Here is a 15537-nt window from a genome sequence, read left to right as displayed (position 1 = left end):
GCGGCTGCGGCGTGACCCGGAAGCGGAAGTATACATTGCCTGACCCGGAAGCGGGAGTTACGGCCGTTGCCTTCCTGGCTTGGGAGGAACGGAGTAGAAGTTGCGCTTTGGGCCCGTGCTCGGCTGAGGCTCCGCCGGCGGCGGTCACCGCGGGACGATGAGGCGGGTGGGTCTGATTCCTTCCTGTCTGCCCCGCTGGGAAGTTGGCGCGGGAGGCGGGGTCATCTGGGTCTCTGCCGCGGGAGGCCGCGGGTGCGCTGGGAGCCGGCGGCTGTTCTGTGGGTGAACGCGGCTCCGCTTGGCCGAACGCGGGCGTCTGTGCCAGCGGCTCTGAGAAGCTCTTTCGTGTGCCTTCCTCCCGGCCCCGGGATAACGGAGGCTGCGACGTGTTTCCCCCCCTCACCCTCCGGGCCTCATTAGTTTCTATGTGACGCAGCCCCTACGCGCGGGGGTGTTTGAAGAAGGCAGGGCAAGAGATGAAGACTTCTTTCTCCTTAGTGTGTCACGGGAATAAATGGAAAAGACGGAGCAGGCTGTAAAAATGGAACTAGTACGTTTTAAGAGTCCGTACTCACTAGAATGCCAAGGCTCTAAGATTGTAACAGCCGTCATTTTTGCTGTTGCTCTTGTTTTCTTAACACAGTGCCATCATAACTTGGGATATACTTGTAAGAGTCATGAGGATTTGTCAGTTGTGCATGAGTGACGAGCATAATGGAGATTAAGAAAATGACATTTTCAATCATGAGCATGCACAGCTTCATGCAGAGCTATGGAAGTGTGCTCTAGTAGGAAATGAGGCTTTCTGGCTCCAGAAAACAGCCCTTAAGTGTCTGACACTGCATTGTGCACACTGTACTTTTGGCTCAGGTAGGAGTAGCTGCTTTGTTTCTGAGAGAGTTAATCAGTAAGATTTTTAGAACTGAGAGTGTGCAGTTTTCCCATTGCTATTAAACTTCTTGTAGGTCTTTTTTTTCCGGACTAGTTCTTTCTCTGGATCTGTATTTTGATAGTTGAGGACTCAATATTTCTACTTAGGGAAGCCTTTGGAAGGAGTGTGAGTAAATGTTAAACTTGTGTAAAACTTGTCTGGAGGAGGTGGAATGTAGAGGAAGAAATTACAGTAGGACAGGACAGTTATCTTCAGATTTCTCTCTGTTTTCTGAAAAAAAGGCTCTTTTTCAAAGCCATGAAGAAATCCTAAGTGCTGCAGTGATTATTAAAATTTAACATTTTTGAAGCTCTTTAAAGAGATCAGATATGTTCCTGTTCTTAACTCTAACTTTGTGTTCATATTCTGACTAAAGATTAAGTTTTGGAGGCACTGTAGATCTACTATGACTTTATTATTATATGCTATACATGCTTTATGCTATATATAATGTATGTAGTCCAAGACATTTCAGAGTGGTTCTCAAACTACATTATAAAATTATGTTTTCAACTTTATCAGTTCTTTCGTGCAAAAGCTTGAGTATGGTATGCTTGGCTTCATCAGTGAGTCAGGTGCATAACTTCTAAGAGTACTGGCTGTCAGCACTCCTGAAGCTTATTTCAAATAATCAATTAAAAACATTGATCGTGTGTAACGCAAAAAGCAATTTTACTCAAAGTTCCCAAATGAAATTGTCTTTCAGGCAGAGATCAAGCACGGAAAATCGTCACATACAAAGGTAAATGTTTTATAATATGATTAGTGTGTAAGATAGCTTTTTCAGTAGTAAAAACATAGGGAAAGACAAAAAATATGATTAAGTCTGTGGCAAATACAAAAATAGTTTCATCTGCTGTTCAAAATGGGTGAATAATTGTTCAGAAGTTTTTATGGACTTAGTTGATAATGATATTAATATGCTTTAGAGCACAGCAGAATACCATTTAAACATTTTGCTTGTGAAGACAATTTTTTTTTCATGGTTTTTATTATTATGATTATTTACGTTCTGGGTGGTTACTTAAGTATGAAACATGTAGCTTATCTGATGAAACACAAAAGTCTGTCAGTGGCAACAATTCCTGGACCATAGATTCAGCAGTGAAGACAGGTAGATAAGACTGCAACTCAGGGCTGCCAAATTTCACTTCTGTTTTGAGATGCAGTACAATTTGTAACTTTGTAAACCAAACTGATCTTTAATGGTCTTTAAACAAGATGCATTGTTTGAGGCACAGCAGCCTTCTGGCTATGTCTTAATTTCAGATAGTTTTTAATGTTGACTTGTGCCATGCTTCTGTTCTACAGCAGAAACCTTTAACACAGAAGAACTTAGTATTATAAGTCTGTTTTCTGCTTGATTACCAGTATAATCAAAAAAGCTTTCACAAAAGCTGTCTTTTCTTATATAGCTTTATCAGAAAGACAGGAGGAAATTTGAATCAAATAGATGATAAAATTCTAATCATAATCATGACTAGGAAAAGAGCAATAGGGCTTTGTTTATATAGTCTGAAGAATTTGGTTTCTGGTAGCAAGGCTTGATTTATGAAATCCTGTTGTTTCACATATATATTTTAATAATGTAATAGTTGTTTTGTTGGATGAAGTGTAATAGCACTTTGGTAATACAAAATTACGTTGAGTTTTAGTTGTTGGACACGTTATATTTTCTACTCCAGTAGCAAAGTATAGCAGCAGTATTTCAGTAGTTTAGCACCTTGGTAGTATTATTTTACTGAAATGAAAATAGGAAGCTATGCAGAAATGAAGCTAATGTACTCACAGCTGGTTTTATAACTTACCTATTTCCTAATATCAATCCTTAGTGTATATGGAATAGCCATCTACAAAGCATCTTATTGTCTTACGTACCATTTTTGACCTTTTTTATTAGTCATTTTTATTCCTCTTTTATGCATGTCTTGTAGAGAGAGCTTTTTTGGGCTCTGTTTTCTTTCATAAGGAAGCAAAATTGGATAGGAGGTGTGTAGGAGGAGTGTTTTTATTGTGTTGTTACCAGTGCTACTAATCTTGGTCTTCTAATTCAATGTAGGAAATGTTTGTCCACTTACAGAACCGCAGAATGGTCAAAGTTGCAAAGGACCATTTGGGATCATCTAGTTTATCTCCAGTGCACCAAGCAGGGTCACCTAGAACACATTGTCCAGGAGATCACATCCAGGCAGGTTTTTAATATCTCAGAATAGGAGATGCCATAAACTCTGTGGGCAGCCCATTCCAATGCTCTGTCTCTTTCAAAGTAAATAAGCTTTTCCTCATGTGCAGTTGGAACTTTCTGTGTTTCAGTTTGAGTCCATTGCCTCTTGTCATGTTGTCAGGCACCATGGGAAACACCCTAAACTCATCCTGTTGATACTCTCTCTTAAGGTATTTGTACACATTAATAAGATCCCCTCTCAGTCTTCTCTGGGCAAAAACAGGCGTTGTTCACTCATTCTTTCCTCATAGGAGAGATACTCCAGCCCTTTAATCAGCTTTGTAGCCCTCTTCTGGACTTGCTGGGGCTCCATGCCTTTACTGGGGAGCCCAGAATTGCACACACTACTCCAGTTGTGGCCTCACCAGGGTTCTGGCTCTCACCAGAACGTCCCTCAGCCTGCTGGCAACGCTCTTTCTAATGAACCCCAGGATCTCATTGGCCTTGACCACAAAGACACACTGCTAGCTCATGATCAGCCTGCTGTCCACCAGGACTCCCAGGTCCTTCTCTGCAGAGCTGCATTCCACTAGGTCAGCCTCCAGCCTGTACCAGTACATGGGTTCTTCCTCCCAATATATAGGATCCTGCTTTTGCCCTTGTTGAATTTCATGATGATCTTCTCCCCTCAACTTTCCATCTAATTCAGGTCTCTCTGAATGGCAGTGCAGTTCTGTGATGTATCTGCCTCTTCACCCAATTTGGTATCAGCAAACTTGCTGAGGGTGTGCTCTCTCCCTTCATGTGCCTTGATGAATAAGTTGAATGCAACAGATCCCTGGGGGGCACCACTAGCTACAGGCCTCTAGCCAGACTCAGTACCACTGATCACAACACTGAGCTCCAGTCAACCAGTTCTTAATCCACCTTGCTGTCCATTCATCTAACCCATGTTTTCTGAGCTCACTTACGACAAAAGAAAGTTCTGTTAGAAATGGAAATATCTAATATCCTTTGTCCTAAATTGATTGCAAAACTTAAGTTTTCAGGCAACATTTGTGCATACTTGAATGTGGATACTGAATATGAATTCATAAATAATATAAGAAAATTGAGTTGGAATAGTTGTTCTCTAGGCTATTTCTTTTTTCACCGCTTCTGCATGTTTGGAGTAGATAGAGTGTGTAAAAGGTTCTTCACATTGCACTTGGTGAATGTGCAAATCTTAAGGTGTAACATTTATTTCTGATTTACTTGTAATCATTTGCATAAAAGATGGCAGTTTTTCCTGGACTTTTTGCATGCTCATCTGGGGAGTGCAAAGACTGGCTTATAGAGGTGACCATTTTTTAGCCTGATCCACAGAATTTAATCCTTTATTTTAGGACATCACTTTCATCTTCTGCGTTGTATGTTTATGATGCCTCTTTTCTTTTTGAACTTACCAACAGTTGTGCTTTTCATCGATCAGGGTAGCATAACATAGGTAGCTATTGTTCTCAGTGGTCTTGTAGCTAAATGGCATGACTGTCATCATACACATTCAGTATGGCTTACAGACCTGAGAGCATACAACTATCATTATAGATCAGAACTAAGAAAAAAAATAGCAAAATGTGCATTACAGATGTAAGCACAATGTGGTATCTTGCTGTAATGGAGTTTCTTTCTTCTGGTAGGTTGATGTGTATTCTGTAATCACAGTTGATCAAGGTTGTGCAATACAACACTTAAACAATGGCTGTCCCTACATGTGCGCTGTTAGCCTTGACTGGTTGCAGAGTGAAGTACATAGGCTTACTGAATGTTCCTCTTAACATTACTTAATCAGTAGCAGTGTAGAAAGAAGAGCTATTTTTGTTTGTGTTCCCTGGATTCTAGAATTACTTACGAGAACCTTTGACAAACAGATGTGTATGTTTTCTGCCATGGACAACAGGGATGAATGAGGGAAAATGCAGGTTGAGGTTCCAGTAAATTAATCTTTAGTGCTACTGTTAGATATTGCCTGTTGAAATACTGTAATTGGGATTTAGGATTATTTTAAAGCCTTTTGCTTATGTTTGCTTTTCTACTTATTACTCAGATCTGAACGTTTTCCAAAAATTGGAAGGAGTTTTCCCATCAAGTATAATGTTTATGCTTTTGTGTAATAATGTACAACAAAGCATTCATACTTTCAGAAGATTAAAGCAATTCCTTTTTTCTCTTATATTTATATTTCTTTTTGGATTTTTTACAGGATTTACGTGGAGTAGAAGATCACTGACTACTACAATGGAAAAGTCACGGATGCTTTGGACCTTTGTTGAAAGATGGCTACTAGCTTTGGCTTCCTGGTCTTGGGGTCTCTGCCGTATTTCTCTTTTACCTTTGATAGTAACTTTCCACTTGTATGGAGGCATCATACTACTCTTACTAATATTTGTGTCAATAGCAGGTATATTATATAAATTCCAGGATATGCTGCTTTACTTTCCTGAACAACCCTCTTCATCACGCCTTTATGTTCCTATGCCTACTGGTATACCACATGAAAATATCTTCATCAAAACCAAAGATGGAGTTCTTCTCAATCTTATTCTGCTGAGATACACGGGGGACAATGCAGCATATTCTCCAACCATCATTTACTTTCATGGGAATGCAGGCAACATTGGCCACAGGTTGCCAAATGCTTTGTTAATGCTAGTAAACCTGAAAGTAAACTTAATCCTAGTTGATTATAGAGGGTATGGAAAAAGTGAAGGAGAAGCAAGTGAAGAAGGCTTGTACATAGATTCTGAGGCTGTGTTAGACTATGTAATGACTCGGTCTGATCTTGATAAAACAAAAATTTTTCTCTTTGGCCGTTCCTTAGGGGGAGCAGTAGCTATTCATTTAGCATCTGAAAATTCCCATAGGATTTCTGCCATCATGGTTGAGAACACCTTTCTTAGCATCCCACATATGGCCAGCACTTTGTTTTCTTTCTTTCCAATGAGATACCTTCCTTTATGGTGCTACAAAAATAAGTTTCTGTCCTACAGAAAAATCTCTCAGTGCAGAATGCCTTCGCTCTTCATCTCTGGGTTGTCTGACCAGTTAATTCCACCAGTTATGATGAAGCAACTTTATGAATTATCCCCAGCTCGGACTAAGAGATTGGCAATTTTTCCTGATGGAACTCATAATGACACTTGGCAGTGCCAGGGATATTTCACTGCACTCGAACAGTTCATCAAAGAAGTAATAAAGAGTCATTCCTCTGAAGAAATGGCAAAAACATCATCTAATGTAACAATAATATAACTGATATTCTTCTTTGGTGTAGGGTAAACCTGCACTGTGTCTTGGTTTGTGAGAAGTGGTAAAAGAAATGCCCATTTTTAAATGTATGTCATGTCTGTACTTGCCTGAAGAGTGAAATTAAACTTTGAAAGGTCTGATGCTTTATTAAGATGTTCCGGATAACTTTTACATTTGCAGCATTGTAAATGAACCATTTTATGTCTTTCTCATACTTTTTTGATATCTCCAAATATTCCATTTGTTTGATATGTACAACAGTTGCTATTAAAAGGAAAAAAAAAATAATCGCTACAAGAATAGTACAGAACACATTAGTTTAGAACAATGGGAGGCTTCACTGCTGTGTGTGTGAGCTTTATGGACAGTCATGGTTAGCTCAATGATTTGTTGTTTCTCCTAGAGTTTATTTAAATTGTGCCATGCATGAGATAGTTTTATTCCTTGAAATTTTATATTATGCAAGGTGGGAAGTCTTTTAATGTTAAATAATGTACAAGAATATTAATGATACTGTATACTTACAGGTATACTATCCTTCATTATTTTTTTTAAAACAGTTATGCATACGTGTATATATATATACACGTATATATATATATGTGTGTGTATATATATATATATATATATATATATATATATATATTTCAAACTACAATTGAAGAGGAAAAGACATTTTCCCTGTTTTCAATTTACTGTTTGTATTATAGTATGGCCCATTTTTTATTATCAAGTTGTAAGCAGCTGAACATGATGGCTGATGGATTTTGCCCGGGCAATTTCTTCGTAAAAGATAAAGGTAACACTCAAAAAGAGAACAGCATGATTTGACTTTTAAAGGTCTTGTCCAGCTAAGTCTCTCATCGCTAACTTACAGGCAAACTGTTGATGTTGTCAGCCCATATACCTGAGGTAGGATTTCCTAAGGCAGAGTGGTCACTATGATGGAAGGGAGCATCACACAAGTTATCTATTTGTGTTTGGTTTTAAGTGTCCGTGCCCTTTGTTTCTTTTGGAGGTATAAATAAATCTAAATAAATACCAATGATTACAGCTGGGGAGTAACACAGACTGACATTACAGTAAGAGTAACAAAAATGAGCACCACATTAACAAGTATAAGATTAGTTGGAGAACATTAATACTCTCTTGCTTGTAAAACAAATTTTTATTTTTTTTTTACACTTCTGTCCCATGGTGTGAAAGTAGCCTATGCATTGGCAGTAGAACTGAGTTTTCTTTAGTTATACTGAAATTTTTTAGGATCGTATCTCATCATATCAGAGCCAGCAATGCTCTGAATGAGCCTGATTCTGACTGGATGTTGGGTTTTGGCTTTATCCAAGTAATCTTTCCAAAGTTGTATGGTATTACTTCAGTTTAATGGGGTGTGTTGTGTAAATTATTCTACAGATTGATTTGCTTATCTGCTGCAGCTAAGAGTTTGCCTCTTCAAGAAATTTTTATGGGAAGAGCTGTGGAAAAATCTTCCACCAAACCTGTACAATTTCCCTTCAGGTTGAAATTTTTAAATAAATTATTTTTTTCACTGTGATGCTGTGATTCAGAAAAGCATCACAATATTTTAAGCTTGAGCATAAGTTCTTTTGTTGAATAAAACTGCTTTCCTGAACTAGTGCTTCAGTAGTTATGCCTCCAATTTTTTACATGGAATTGGTTATTATGTGGACATGCATGTTGTCAAGATTAAAGATAATGATACTTATTTTATTATAAACAATATTATCTTTTCTAATTTTTTTTCTTTTTTAAACAAGCATACATACCAGAAATTGCTTCTAACTCTGGTAAGTATATTTTGTCATTCTATTACTAAGATCTGTTCAGAAATGGTTGAAAAAGGTGTAGACACTTTTGAACCTGAAGATTTAAAATCATTGTAGACAAAGTATAGCTTAGAACTTGACAAACCATCTCTTCAAATGTGCAATGGTCATTTTTTTTTCAGAGATTTTTAGAGAAAAGATTTTGGTGCCATTTGATTTGGGAGGACTGAGGAGCATTCTCTTTTTGTGATGTTTTAAAAAACAGTGCTGGTTCTTCTGTCACCCATGATATATTGCTTCAGTTATTTCTTTTGAATACTTTTGAATTAAGGTGGAAGGATAAGGGAGAAAGAAAAATAAGTGGATGTGTACTACTTTTTCTGAAAATAAGTGGGAAAGCCAAAAGAAAAAAAAATTACTTGAAGACTAAATGCAGATAAATAGTTGTTTCAAAAGCTGCCATAGCTTGCCATTAAACACTATTGTATTTTTCATTATATGTGAATTTTCTAAGTAATGGAAGATTCTACTCCACTTTGCACAGATCAAATAGGCAGGCAAAAACATCAACCCAAAACACTTACAGTACCCTTCACGCCTTCTGGATTACGTGGCATTTCCATGCAAACGAAGTATTCTTGTTTGGGCCCACAGTTAAGTCAACGTCAAATGTGTGGCCTTGGATTATGGTAAAGAGGAGTTGTTCATAGTGCACTGTATTTAAACCTTTCTTTTTATTATCAGGCCATATCTTTTCACCATAGTGTCTGCAGGACATAAAGATACCTGGTTTTACAAATACCGAGAAGATGCAGTCATCGTTTATGCATACTTAATATTATTTTCTTCCACCTTCCATATAAGGAAGAAGCAAAAATGGGCTTAATACATTGGACACATCCACGTGTAGATGAATGCCTATTATCTTTCTGTTTTTCATTGCATTGGCTATGAAAACCACTGAAAGAAGACAGGAAGAAAGTAGCTATCAAATATTCAAATGCTGTAAATATGATCTGAGGGAAAAGAAAGAAGAAACTTGTAGCTTGACAAGACAGCACTTGCTTTGTTTTGTGGTCTGCATGATGGCAACTCATGGTCGTCTGCTGTGGAAAGCCATTTTCAGGCAGTACATTGCAAGAATCATAGTAATAATTTCAAATTGCCAAAAATTCTTAAGATACTATTGCATTTATTGCACTTAATTCCATTATATGTTTTCCCATACCAGTTCTCCATTTGTGTATAGATGTTTTCCAAGTGATTGTTGTATGTATATATATGTTTCATTTGAGAAGAGGAAGTTGATTTATTTTCACAGATTTGTAAGAAAGCCTTTCACACTGAATATGTTCATTAAAGGAATTGTCCCTTTTATAAGAAGAACTTTGTTTAAAAAAAAAAAAAAAAGGAAAAAAAAAAGTCCAGGGGTGGAGGAGGAATGGTGGAGTGATGGAGCTGAACAGCTGTAGCTGTAGAGTCCATGTAAGGAATCGTCTAGCACAAGATCTTGTGTGTGTGGTATTAATTAGTGGAAATACTTGAGGCTTCCTGCTGATCCAAGTTTACATTCCTGGTATTTGCTTCTGAACTGTGAAATGCAGAGATAAGCTATGGTTTGAGATGGGAATAAAAGAAAAAGGTAAAGTGATAAAACTGCCCTCATGTCCATTTCTCAGGTAAAATTAGAAATATAGCACAAATGCATTTGGTAGGCTATGGACAATCTCTCAGATGAAGGGCAAATGGCTTAACTATTTATATAGAATATGCATATCAGCATCTCTTAGCTAATCATTTGTGTCACCTTGAATGTTCCTAGTGAAGTATACAAGGCTGAATACCAAGGTATGGTCTCCTATTAGCAAAAAGATGCAGACGTACCTCCATTTGTATTCCATAATTTAATTATTGAAAAGTATATTTTTATTTTGTTAATAGCAAGTGATTTTCCTAAGGATACATCTGCCAAATACAAAAGCAGTGCCTCCTGCACTGGTGGGATCAGCCTGGTGTATCCCACTGAGAATAACCTACAATGCCATCCTGTTTGTATAATTTAGAGTAGAATCCTGCAGAAGTGTAAATAGAGAAAGCATATTCAAGTTCTAAACAACACTCATGTTTTGAATTCAAGAATAGTCGTTGAATAAATGATTCAAGCTCCTTTGTTTGATTTTTCTTTAGTGTATAGTTAATGGAAAAATGTCTTATTAAAGTATTCTTAAGTTTGTAGACAAAGCATAAATGTTATTGTATATGTGCTAATTGTGGCAAAGTTTTACATTCTCATTCTAGTCTGGTTTTTACAATAAAATTAATTTTACAAAAACCACTTTTCTATTTTTATGTACTGACATATGCAATAAATTGATACATTAAAAGTGCTGTTGATGTCTTGTTCTAGTTTGTCACCTGTCTTCAGTATGAGTGCAGGGTGATTTTGTATGCCTGGTCAGGGTATCATTTTCAGTTGCCAATATAACAAACCAGAACACATGAAACAGACATCTATGTTTGTTAGAGGTGACATTTGTGGAAAGTTATTACATCTAGGGAGGGAAGATAAATTTGTCTATCTCTAAACTTTGTCACATTCTTGCTTTCACAAAGCATTAGTAAGTAAATAAAACTGATTGTAGCCCTCCATGGCTTTCTGTCACCTTTTGCCTTTCAGGGCTTCTTTTTTATCTGCAGAACTGAGAGTTGGTCTGAACATGTGTTGCCTAGGAAATATTTTTCATTGTGTTTCTGATTAATTTTACCACTCATTACTGTTAAAATTTTAAACATCAATTTTAAATCTGTTAATGGTCCATTATCAGGCTTATAGTTAACACATGTAGTTAACATGGAGTACTCAGAGTGAAGCAATTACTAATTTCTCAGGATCTACTGTAGCTCAGATTTGGCTACTTCATGTGAATAAGACCCTTCTCAAGTGAAAAGCAGTTTGATGCCTTGTGAACTGTTGCTAAACTGCTTGAGCGGTGCTATTCTGAAGAACACGAATCTTGCACTTGATTTTTCTTATTTGAAAATTCAAGCAGGTGGGTTATGAAAAGCATAAAAAACTGCATCCTGGAATGCCTCATGAAGTTACTTGTTTGTAAGCGAACTATGTTGATTTGATTAGTAGATGTGTGTAGGCCCTTTTATCGTATCGACAATAGGACAGGATTTGAATTCCTCAGAATTTGCAAGGACTGCTTAAATCATACTAAAAGTTCATAAAGGCCTATGTACATCAGAACTGAAGGGCCAGAAATTAAGCTTAAACCAAAGGCAGTGGACTTGCCAAGACCATACACAGGTAACAGCTTGGGAAAATACTGAACCACTGGCTCGTAAGTTCATGAATGTGCCTGAGCATTAAATCCTTTGCTGGACCCTTTTCAAGGTCTTAGTTTTAGGCCTTTTATTGAGTTCTCTTTCTGTAAGTAGACAAAAATAAACTGAGTATTTTCTGGAAGTGTGCTGAAAACATTAGTGTGATTCATTTGTTATGGTTCCACTTGAGTGGGAACAGAGTAACTCTCCTCTGTCTTGAAGAATGGCAGTTTTCTTTTCTCTGAAAATAATGCAGAGTAAGAACAGTCTTGTTTTTAATGCATTACAGAGCTTGGTTTCACTCATAATAGTGTCAAATATATTTGTCTTAAGTGATGAGCTGAATATTGCTATGCTGCAAAGGCACAGTAACTGGGTTCTAGCTCAAGTTCCAGAGAGATGTTTCTGCTAGCGGCTAGGAAGCAGATTTTGCTGCTTGAAGATGGAAAGAAAGGAAGTTCTACAGCTGTTCTGCATTATGCTTACGTCTGGTGTGGGGTAATTATTTACAAGAAGGCAAAGTAAAAGGTCAGGCAGAATAATGTCCCTTTCAGTCCTTGAGGATTCAGGAACAGTGTAGCAAATAGATGCAGCTATGGAGAAATGCTGTGATTTGAAAATATTTGGATTCCCATCCTGTGCTGTCTATTAAAGGTCCACAAACTTCATCAGCAGAAGAGCAGTCATTCCCATGTGAAGGGCTCTTTGTTTACTTTGCTGCCATACAGATGCATTTTTAGCCCATCTGTGTAAAATCTGTCAAGTTGCATAGTGTCAAAGAGCTGGAAATACGCTCCGTGTTGCTAGTTACCCAAACCAGTGAGGCTACAAGACAAGTGAGCTACAGCTGTATGACAGAGCTCCTTTTGCTCCATGCAGTAAGAAAGAATTACTACAGCGTCATGGGGGGAGTGGGTGAGGAGGAGTTAAGGTGCTATAGTATATAATTGTGTGTGGTTTGTTTTTTTGGTGGATTTTTTTTTTTTAATTATACATTTGATTTTATTATATTCTTTGTTCTGTTGCATACTTTAAGAGACACCTATAAGAATTGCTTTTCCTTCCTGTAACGTTTCCTACCTTCTTTGAAAGCACTGTAATAACCATATAAATAGTAATGATGGTTGCAAGTCAGCTGAATATTTGCTTTGTGTAGTGTACTTACCAGATTTGGATCAAAATTGTCTAGGTGTGTAGAAAAATAGTCTTAGGTGAGGCATAAATCAAGCACGGCATATTTGAAATGTATAGAGAGTGGACATTTGCAAAGACAAAAGAATATTCTTGTTTCAGAAAATTATCTCATGGATTTTTTTTTCTTGTAACCAGTTAATAGATCAGATAAGATTTAAAACGTTTGCGTCACACATCCTCTACTTGTAATGTATTCAATAGTTTTCTAAGCCACATGTAAATCCTGGCTGATAGCTGGATGAACTTAGTAAGTGTCCTTAAAGATAACGTGTGCTGTTTCAGAATGCTGTCTATAAACGATCTTAGTGCAGATAACTGTAACAGCAGAAAGCTGTCCTACAGGATTTATTCTAATCTCCACAATAATTGACCCTTTTCTCCATCATCAGAAAGGACTTGAAATGCATAAGCTTTGCTTATTCTGTGCTCTATCTGCCCAGTCCTGTCTTCTGTAGTATGTAGTTGGTCTCTTTTTGTAATAGTCACAGGGATCTGTTCCATTTTGTGGCTGTTTCAGAAGTATATTGGACCTTTATCACTGGAAATGTACTCTTAATATGATCACTGATATTGGCTGGATCTCTATGCCGTATCCGTACAACCTCCCTGTTAAAAACAGAACATATGTTTTTAAGTAAATTTCTTTTGAAGTATTTTAAGTATTTAAGTATTAAGTAATAATTTTAAGTAAATTTATGTTTCTTCAATAAGCTTTTTCTTTTCTTTTTTTCTTTTCTTTTTTTCTTTTTTTTTTTTTAATTCCAGGTCTTCTTATTCAAATCATCTGCTTCTCTTTTTCACATTAAACTTCATTATCAGATTTTCTTCCCTCTCAAAGCAGAAGATGCTTTTTGTGGTTAAAGTACAGTGCTGGATTTCAGGAAATCAAGGGTTCAGTTTCTGGTTCAACCACAAATTTCCTGTGTGATTGCTTACTATCTCTGCTTTGGTTCCCCACAGATGTAGTGACGATGTTTTACACATTTGCAGGTTAGCAGGTCTCATCTTGACCTTTTAATCAGATATTCTGTGTAACGGAAATGAAAGAATTTAGCTGCTTGCAGAAATTACAGTTTGTTTCAGCTGTAATATCTCAGAAGTCTAACCAGTCTTCATTCTGTTAAAGATCCAACCTACCAAAGATTTCCTAGCAAAACACCTTCACCATTAATAATCTTCAGTGGTAAAGTTTGGTGGTTTTTTTTTAAATATTATTTTTTTCCCCTTCTTAGTTTGACTTATACCCTCAAGAAACTCATAGTTACGTGCACGTGGTACTAAGAAACATGGTTGGTGGTAGGTGCAAGGTTGAACTAGATGATCTTAGAGATCTTTTCCAACCTTTATGATTCTATCTCATGCTCTTTCTCCCAAAAGTAAAAGTCTGGGTTCAGTACAATTTTTAGACCAGCTTATCCAATTTCTTAATAATTTACTTTGGTAAAATTAGAAAATCTCTTAGTTTGTGTTTAACATAGCTCATTATTTGAACTAAGGTGGCACTAAATGGTTGGATTACTCTGTGCATGAATCAGCCATACTGTACTGTGAATAGGCCATATTTTCTGAATAGCTTTATTTTAAAAATTTAATCCTATTTATTTCCAGTGTTGTATGGCCAGGAGTAGACTACTGCAGTTTACTGCAGTAGCATTTTATTTTCTGGAAATTGTTTGGAAAAAGGTGCTCTGAACTGAGCTTGTGGTGGCCACTTGTTGCCCTAAGGTTTTACTGCAGGGATTTGTAGCACAGTGCATGCATCCTGAGCCAAAACAGTTAACATGGCACAAACTTCTGCACAAGAGCTTTCAAGAAAGACAGGCACTAGAAACAGGCTGCTAACCACGGAGTGAATGCCCTTTCTGCGATAAACTCATTCTGACATGTACAGTCATTCTGGATTTTTGTTCTGACCCATCTTCACTGTTAAGTTTTGGCAATGCAGATTAGTTAAAAGCGCAGCTACGGCTGCCTCTTATTTTAGCACAGTATTTTGCTACAGTATGTATATCCAAATGCTCCACTTCTGTTTCAACATGGAAATCCTATTAAGAGCTCATGTTCAGAGGGAGTCAACACCCTCTCACGTCTCCTAATGGACAGTCCTAATCTCAGCACCCCACTTTACTAAAACTGTGACTTAAGGAGCTGAAGAAACTGCACCTCACACTTGTCTTAAAGCAATGCCAGTAAGGTTAACAGAACAGTAAGGTTAACAGAACCTTACTGGCATTGCTTTAAAGCAAGCATAAGGCCTGCTGTGCTGCGCTGTGACAGGGCCTGGCCTCAAGGCACCACCTGCCCCTGAAATCCACATGCTTGGCCTTGAAGCCTGCTTGTTTGTTTTCTAAATTCAACTTTCTGAGATGTTGTTCTGATGCCTTTCGAGGCCTAGAAAAGCTTTGCTTTACTATGATAAAATGTTAAGTTGTACAACTATGTAAGTACATAAGGCAATTTGTGCTTTTTTCCCCCCATGACTAATCTCTCGCTATCATTATTTATCGTTCCACTACATTTCTGTCACTGCAAAATTCATCAACAATTGCATTTCCCTTCTCATCACTTAAATGCTTGTGAAACTGCAGGGTAGCATGCCGTCAAAACCAGACTGATCCCTTTGATACTTGAATAGAAACACCTGTTAAATTAAGAATTTGCAATGTGTGGGTTGTTCTGATTTGCCTCCTTTCCCCTTTGAAGCTCTCATCTGTCTTACAGAAGACCTCTGTGTCACTGCAATTATTTTGTCAGCCCAAATAGTGAACCCCTTTAAAGATGTGGGAGCAGGAAACAGCCTATTTTCTGTAGAAGTAATGAGATTGATGCTAATTATATACCTG

The 15537-nt window shown here is 37.4% G+C and overlaps 1 protein-coding gene across 2 annotated transcripts; it reads left to right on the top strand.

The window, feature by feature from the left end:
- The first annotated feature begins 25 nt into the window (after positions 1 to 25).
- On the top strand, positions 26 to 8021 carry ABHD13 (abhydrolase domain containing 13). Of its 2 annotated transcripts, XM_003203218.5 has the most exons (3): positions 34 to 166; positions 1638 to 1673; positions 5338 to 8021. In XM_003203218.5, the coding sequence occupies exon 3, from the start codon at positions 5373 to 5375 to the stop codon at positions 6384 to 6386; it is 1014 nt and encodes a 337-aa protein (XP_003203266.1). In that variant the 5' UTR covers positions 34 to 166; positions 1638 to 1673; positions 5338 to 5372; the 3' UTR covers positions 6387 to 8021. The 2 variants fall into 2 exon arrangements, with proteins under 2 accessions (XP_010726897.1, XP_003203266.1); XM_010728595.4 differs by lacking the exon at positions 1638 to 1673 and having other exon boundaries at positions 26 to 166.
- Positions 8022 to 15537: the final 7516 nt, after the last annotated feature.

The sequence above is a fragment of the Meleagris gallopavo genome, chromosome 1, assembly GCF_905368555.1.
Source record: "Meleagris gallopavo chromosome 1, MGAL_WU_HG_1.1, whole genome shotgun sequence".
Classification (NCBI taxonomy): domain Eukaryota; kingdom Metazoa; phylum Chordata; class Aves; order Galliformes; family Phasianidae; genus Meleagris; species Meleagris gallopavo.
This window is presented reverse-complemented; position numbering and strand designations above follow the sequence as displayed.